This window comes from Echinococcus granulosus (genome assembly GCF_000524195.1).
Source record: "Echinococcus granulosus chromosome Unknown EG_S00066, whole genome shotgun sequence".
Taxonomy (NCBI): domain Eukaryota; kingdom Metazoa; phylum Platyhelminthes; class Cestoda; order Cyclophyllidea; family Taeniidae; genus Echinococcus; species Echinococcus granulosus.
In genome coordinates, this window is record NW_020170446.1 from 111,464 (window position 1) to 119,182 (window position 7,719).

At 46.7% G+C, this 7,719-nt stretch overlaps 3 protein-coding genes across 3 annotated transcripts in view; 1 reads left to right on the forward strand and 2 right to left on the reverse strand. All coding sequences in view use genetic code 11, as the record gives it.

Moving 5' to 3' along the window:
* Positions 1-1,775, reverse strand: part of EGR_06932 (Heat shock protein) — a gene marked incomplete at both ends in the record, with an annotated part of 3,453 nt that extends 1,678 nt beyond the window's left edge. The window contains 3 exons of the mRNA XM_024496181.1: positions 164-865; positions 931-1,538; positions 1,574-1,775. Coding sequence (XP_024349384.1) covers positions 164-865; positions 931-1,538; positions 1,574-1,775 — 1,512 coding nt within the window. The remainder of the gene's footprint in view (positions 1-163; positions 866-930; positions 1,539-1,573) is intronic.
* Positions 1,776-4,008: 2,233 nt separating this feature from the next.
* Positions 4,009-4,841, forward strand: EGR_06933 (Coiled-coil domain-containing protein; the record flags this gene model as incomplete). The annotated part of the gene is made up of 3 exons (XM_024496182.1): positions 4,009-4,164; positions 4,198-4,493; positions 4,634-4,841. 3 exons carry the CDS (start codon positions 4,009-4,011, stop codon positions 4,839-4,841), a joined length of 660 nt encoding a protein of 219 aa, XP_024349385.1.
* Positions 4,842-5,149: 308 nt separating this feature from the next.
* Positions 5,150-7,719, reverse strand: part of EGR_06934 (Transmembrane protein) — a gene marked incomplete at both ends in the record, with an annotated part of 23,316 nt that continues 20,746 nt past the window's right edge. Inside the window, 2 exons of the mRNA XM_024496183.1 lie at positions 5,150-5,287; positions 5,368-6,635. Of these exons, the coding sequence (XP_024349386.1) occupies positions 5,150-5,287; positions 5,368-6,635 (1,406 nt within the window). The remainder of the gene's footprint in view (positions 5,288-5,367; positions 6,636-7,719) is intronic.

Here is a 7,719-nt window from a genome sequence, read left to right on the forward strand (position 1 = left end):
ACTCTGCATCTCATATACGTACGATGTGAGCTCATTCATCAAGTCCTGACGTTCGCGCTCAAGCTCATCAATTTGATTAAGCCTTGCCTTTCAAGAAACGACGGATTTCTGCATTAGTGTGTTTATTCGATTAAAAGTCTTTAGCGTATATTTATTAGCTCACTTGGAAGTTGGCAAACTCATCCATTTGGGTGTGGGGTAGCTGGAAAGTCATCGCCTTGACTGCAACATCACGGGGACGGAGAACGATCTTCTTCTCGATCCTCCTCGTAGGTTGTGAGGGTGATTGATTAGCAACAGCCGTCTCAGTTGTACCGGATGCAGCACCACCTGTGGGTGGCTGTTCTACACCACCTTCCGTTTTCGGCGGCTGTGTCTCAGTTTCCATGTCAGTTTCAATGGCGTTTGCAACAGTAGAAGCCTCTGGTTTTGGGTCCTCAATTGCAACCTCAACTTTCTCTACTACCCGCTCCAAAACACATGCGTTGCAGATCGTGAAGATGCCGTTTGAATTTACGCGAGCCTCGATCCTCACCTGACAACAATTATCCGGTGGAGTGGGAACAATGTCCTTAATTAGAAACGATCCGATCCGAGAATCACCGATGTGCAATCCCTCCGGATGGGAGTAGCTAGCTGTCAGATCAAAACCACTCTTTCGATAGAATGTGAGTTTTTTTGAGGCAGGGACGCTGGACAGATGCTTGAAGATCTCACATGAGTTGTTCTTTACGATTTCACTGGAATCCCTGTCACCAACTACCACTCCACCGTCTGTAGGTTTCCAATGAAGTGAAATTGAGTAAGGACAGGCATCAACAATGGAGAATTCACGAAATCTGCGTGTAGATGAGCAGATAGCCGCCTAAAGAATATTCACTCGATGGTCAAACAACAAATAGGATAGCCTAACCGACTAAAAAAACGCACCTGTAATGCACACCCACGTGCTACCGCCTCATCCGCATTCAGAGTTGTACTACCTTCCATCCCAAATACCTCCCTTACCAACGTTTTCACCGCGGGAATACGAGTGCCACCACCAACGAGTTCGACCGAGTAAAGGTCTCCCAGTTTCAGAGTTGATAAGGCCAGTGCCCTCTCCATCGTCTGCTTTACCCTCAAGAGCAAAGGCCTGCAAATTTCCTCAAAAAACTCCCGTTTCATTTTCAAGGAAATATCAGTATCCTCCATAAGACACTCCACATTGATAGGGATTTCAGTAGAGTTAGCACTCATGGTTTTCTTTAAGCCCTCACAACTTTTAAGCAACCGGACACACGCTTTTGCATTCGACATCACCTTCAGGTTGTACTTCTTCTCAATCTCCTTGACTAGGTGTCTAAAAATACACATGTCGAAGTCTCGACCACCTAGGCAGGGATCCCATGCGGTTGAAATGACCCTCATTTTACCGGCGTTGAACGCAACAATGGCAACCTGAAGGTTCGAATTTCCCAAACTGACAAAGGCGACGTTTCTGGATGGCTGGCCTACAGCTGGCAAGTCCTTCTTAAGGTAGCCGTAGGCAATGCCGACTACAAACTTAATGACATGGATAACTCAACCTTACTTGCAGTTGTTTCGTTCACCAGCCTCATACAATTTAGTCCAGCTATCCTCGCAGCGTCGAGGAATGCATTACGTTCACGATCCGTATAGTAGGAAGGAACACTTAAAACAACATCCACGACCTTCGTACCAAGGTTGGATTCAGTAACCAGAGCAAGTTTGTGCAAATGCATGGCGAGGACTTGTTCCGGAAGAAGAACCATAGGTTTGCCATTAACTTTAACCTAGAAACGCGTGATTTACCAAGCAAACCGAACCTGGAAAGCCGCTCTTCCTTGCCTGTCCGAAACAATATGGAAGAAAGTGTGCTCACGCTCGAAGTTGACAACAGGATCGTTCTCCATTTTTCCGATTAGGCGAGAAAATGACGTTATGGTATTGGCCACATTGGTTGCCATTTGCTGCTCAGCAGCAGATCCAAGAAGTCGGGCCTTACCGTCAAAGGCGACGCACGAACTAAGAGCAGATAGAAGATTTTATACACTTACGGTGTACGCCTATCGCCAAACTCATTAGCTAATATCTCAAATCCGCCACCTTTCGCTGCCCCGATAAAGCTAGTGAGACTGCCAACATCAAAACCGACGACAGGAGACAACATCACAACACAACCCACACCACAACAGTCTAGGTAAACTGACTGCTCAACCGAATTATTTTCCCCAACAATAGGTCATTAAAACAAAATTTAGATTGTAATAGAAAAAATTGAAATAACTAGTAATTTTGTGTAGTCAGTATAACTAATTCTTAACGAAACTTCTAAATACTACCTATGGCACAACAAAAATCCAGAGGAAATCATGAATGTCACTGTCTTCATTTGAGGTAAAGTTGTTCTCATCATACCTAGATACAGCTGCGTTTCATTTCATTAAGATAATATGAGCAATTAATTGTGCTGGAATTGTTTATTAAAAATGCAAAATTTCCTGATTGTTTTTAAAACTCCATACACGTCCCTGTTAATTGATGCTTTTAGAACGATTATCTTTACGATATAAGTGCAATACGATGGGGGTTAATCCCTCGGTACTGGTGAGGCGCCACTTTTGTGCCGTGATTTATCCTTCTTGTACCTCGCTGAGTGGGCTGGCCCTTGGGCCATGCCAATGCCCCAAGCGCCTTTTCTGTGTTGAATATATATATATGTAATACGATAGTGGTTTATCCCTCGGTTCTGGTGAGGCGCCACTTTTGTGCTTCGAATTAGCCCCCTTGTACCTCGCTGGGTGGGCTGGCCTTTTGGGCCATGCCAATAGCCCAGACACCTTCTCCGTGCTGAATATATATTCTGCCCGAGTATTGTGTCTTCTTTCGTCTTCAGGGAGTCCCGGGACGCTACATATACATATATATTCTGCCCTAGTATTGTGTCTTCTTTTGTCTTTAGGAAGTCTTGGGACGGTATACAAGAGTGCTTGATTGTTCTCGTCCAAAAAGTTTCAAGTGCGTACTTCAGAATCAAGTAGTATGCAGATTCTATAATACAAGAAAGCCTATGACAAAATTACTACAGAAACACGTTTGAGACATAAGTTTGCCTCGAATAACTACACATCACTCGCGTGGCCTCCAAAGTCTTTATTAAAGTCAGAGAAAAGACATGATAATATGGCTTAAAATGAATAATTAACGTAGAGTAGAGCTGAGGCTTCTGAAGCGAACCAGACTTCATGTTGCCAAGCAAGGTACAATATTCGAAAGCCTGGGCGTTAGTGTAATCAAAAAAAAGGTGAACGAGCTATCAGCGGATGGCACATGGATATTGCGAAGCTTACTACTCATTATACACACAGGTGTGGGGTTGTACATGCATGCAGCACAAACATCTATTGCACCTTGAATGCACTTTAATGCCGCTGCAAGCTAAAATGCTTCACAAGAACTTAGGTGCAGATGTGAAGGACATTTCGGGGAGTGATAGCATGCCTTGCGGACGACGTGCCAGATGGCATATACCAAGATAGTCCAATATACAGCTGAACTAAATATCAAGCTTTTGTGCCTCCTTCTGTCCGCTGACAACACATTTTCCATTTCAGGACATTGTCTAATAATGCACCAAAAGGCCGTGCTGTGATACTCAACATTATCGCATCGCAAAATCCCAAAGGCTGTAAAATTGTGAGGTTCGTAGAAAGGCTCTCAAGGGCGACTAGTGTAATGATATACGGTTTATGAGGAACGCTGTGCTGACGAAATGCTGTTATAAGCTGGACAAACAGCCCAAATTTGCTTACAGTCTAAATTTTAGCAAGAAAGGCACAACGCTTACCTTGAAAAAGACCTCATTTTAGCCCCGAAATATTTACATTTGTTGACACCCAATGGAAATACTGCTAATCGAGCAACAATTCTTCGCCCACCTAACCCAGTTTGGCATTCGTGGGTGTGAGTTATCGTAGGTTGTATTATCGCGTTACTAATCCGGCAATGCCGAAGAAATTTGGGACAAATACAAAATCCCAGGAGGCTCGGGAAAAGAAGGAGGCCGCTAAAGAGCTCCAGAAAGCGAAAGAAGCCAAAGCAGAAGAAGACGCCTACTGGGAAGACAATGATAAGCATGTTAACCGTAAACTTCAACGCAAGGTATTAAGCATTTTGAGGTAATGATTTCTATAGGATGAGAGAGAAGCCAAACGAGTGGAGGCGATGAAGAGAAGACAGGAATTGAGGAAACTGCATGACGAAGAAATGAAGAGTTTGCAGGGTGCCAGTGCAAAAACCCCAGCTTCTAACCCGAATAAGTTGACACAAGCGCAGATCGCTGCTGCTAGGGCGAGACTCAATGCTCAGTTAGCTGCTCTAGCGCCTAAAAGGGATGTTGACAACCTAGCTCCTCTAACGGAGAATCCGAATCGCGTTGCCGATGACGTGATTGAGGCAAGAACGGTTGAAGATGCTATTAAGGCTCTAAAGTAAGACTGCTTATCCGCATTCTGTCCTGTACTCAACTTCTCTCTCTGTTAATGCCTACTCTCTGTTGGTTACGTTTACCCATCTTCGTTTGTAACGGTGACAAGGGTAAAGCTAAACTTGTATTTATTGTGCTTTGTAGTGTAACAGGTGACAGCCCCACAGAGAAACATCCAGAGAGGAGACTGAAGGCAGCCTATTTGGCCTACGAGGAGAAGATGCTGCCCGAGCTAAGGAGGGAGTACCCCGGAATGCGACACTCACAGCTCACCCAGATGATCTTCAAGAGCTTCCAAACCGCGCCGGAGAACCCCAAGAATCAGGCTCATAAGCAATACAATGAAAAGTGAAGAATACCGCATCTCTTTCCACTTGTGTGAGGAGCAAACTGCACGTCTGTGCACGTGTTTGTCGAATCTGTTTTTGGAGTCTGGATTGCTGATGTACATCTCTCCTTTACGGACCGCTCATGTCTTGTTTTGAGAAAGAATGGCATCGGAGAAACAATTATCATTTATTCAACAACAAACATCGAGCGACTGCTTTGGAACTGAGAAGGTCTCGTCTTGCAGTGGTCTGTGTGTGTGTGTGTGTGTGTGTGTGTGTGTGTAGGTGTAGGTCTACCTGTCCTGAATGTACTCGAAAGACAAAGTGGTGGTTAGGTTCGCTTGTCGTCGCTCACGTCATGACAGGGAAGCATCTGGCCCGCTCTGACTTCAGTTAGTTGTCCCATCTCGTCGCTGATGTCTTCAACACTCTTGCTGCTGTCGTCGCTTGCAGTTGTCGGCTCTGTCACCTGAAAGGAGGCACAAAAGATGGTGATAGAAAAATCTGGTGAGGTGATCTAGCTGTGTTGAAAGAGTGGCGCAGGCCAACCTCCTGTATGATAGGCCCGGGAATATCCGGCTGGCAAGATGAGAAGTAGAGAGTGGCCTCTGCAAAGTCTGGGTCTCGTGTAGGATCCTCTGTGGAGAATCTGCTGCGCCAGGGTAGAAAGGCTGGCAGCCAGGTTTTTTGGAACATTCCAAAGGCGTCAGGCAGTGCCTGCGGGGTCTTGGCCTGGCTACTTGGCGTCACTCCGACTGCAGGAATTGCATTTGTTAACTGTCCTCCGACAGTCTTGTCAAAGGCGACATTGCTCTTGTTCTTGTGTAGGAAGGGGTCATCCAGCTGGCTGCCCAAAGTAGGACGGCTATTCATGGGAGTCGAAGGCACTAAATGCTCACAATCCAGCAAGGGGAAGTCGTTGCTTTCAAACCCGAGATCCGTCTCCTCTGAGCGCATTCGGCCACGCTGCTCATGCATCAGCATCCACCGACGTCGTGTCGCTGTGAGCTGTTCCAACTCGCAAGGAGGTGCGCTGGTCCCTTGGACAGTGGCCCCAGTCGTCGTCTGCAATGGTGGAGGCGGCGATGTGTCGAAAGCATTGAGCCACTCTGGTGGACAAAATCTCTCATCGGCACTGCTTCCCTCCTCCACCACCGCCACCACATCACCATCCATTTTGGGCAAAATTGAAGTCAAATCCATGTCTGACTTGTGTGAAGAGAAGAGCATGAGATTGGCCAGCTCCTGGTCGTCAGTAGCCACCGCAGAATCTGTCGTGGTGGTGGTAGTGGTGGCGGTGGGTTTTTCAGCAGAAGTGAAAATCTGACCCGTAGAAGATCGTCGGCGTCGATGGTCGCGACTGTTGACGTGCAAGTCGTTGGCACTGGTGCCGCTAAACACGACAGGCTCGAAGGGGTTTTGCTGGTGCTGAAGATACGTGTAGCCATGACTGGCGTACTCTGTGGCGGTCGGAGCGGTGTTGGTGGAGTGACAGTAGGTGGACGAGGATGAGGGTGGACATGGCATGGTGGTCATGGGATAGGATGCATTGTAGAGACAGGGGCGGTGATGACGATGTGCCATCGGTGTGGTGTATTGACCACGAGGTGTTGAGAGGAGGGAGGAGGTAGCATGCGGGATGCAGTAGCGAGCCGAGAAGTGGTGCTGCGGATGTTGCCGCAGATGTTGTGTAATGTCATCCCAGTTGGTGGCGTTGTGAAAACGGTGAGTGTTTGGCGGTAGACAGCGCATTTGCCGATCAAACTCCGAGGTCTCCGTGACCAGTCGAGATAACTCTGGGGAGAGCAAAATTTTACCTATTTGAAGTAAAAAAGAACAAACTCCGCTGATTATGAAGCCTCCAGAGGAATGTGAAAATGAACAGTCAATGCGAACCCATCACACGTACGGTTATTCAGGAAATTCGAAAAGTACGAAGACCAAACTGATAAAATAGAAAAAGCTGGTGATTAGTCCCAAAAAGGAGGGGTCAAAACACTTTGCGTTTGATGATTAGCACGTACGGCTAGGAGCCAGATTGGGCAACAGGTAGGGGCATATGTTGAGGAAAATCGGCGACGACTCTAACAGGTGCAAAGATGTGCCAAACATTAGACAGACGACAGGTGGGTGAAGTGAACGAACAACAAACGCAAACGTACGTCCAGTCAAGAGATTAGGTGCAAGAGATGGTCCAGCGATCGTTATCGGCGCAGACAAATCTAACAGTACCAGGAGGGGCGATAAAAGAGGTTATACTGGGATAGAAGGCAGTGGTAAATCAACACCGTCTTACGTACAAGGCGGGGAGAGAGGTCTGATGGAAGAGTACTGTGGTACAGTGCAAATTGGACAACGCTCTAAGAGGTGGACAGAGTTAGATTGTGAACACAATTAAACCACCAAAAGGGGTATTTTCTCAGAACGCGAAAGATGAAAGGTGAGAACAAACGGCATATAAACGCGTGCTAACCATGGCTTTGAACAAAGTGAGAAGCAAAAACCAGAAAGCTCAGTAATCCAACAATTGTTAGCGTCTAGTATACAAGAGTCACGCACAATATGATATGCTAACATTACTGGGACTGCGCATGGTAGTAAGTCCTAGTCCGAGCCAATCCAGACAATCAAGAGACACGTAACAACGACAGTGAATGCACGCACAGAGCAGTGGCTGATGATGAACCAAATCTCGCGTGTGCGAGAACGGAGGTGTTCGCATCGAGCACATCGATGACCTCCAGTCAAATGTGATAGCATGAAAAGACGCACAGTCGAATGGTTTAGGCCAACTGAACGGTGTAAGTGGTTTATAGACGTCCGAGTGTTTGCCAGTGACGATCTCAAATGTAATGCCTCCCGCTATTCTCAACTCACAGTCTCAGCAGTCAGTTCTGTGAA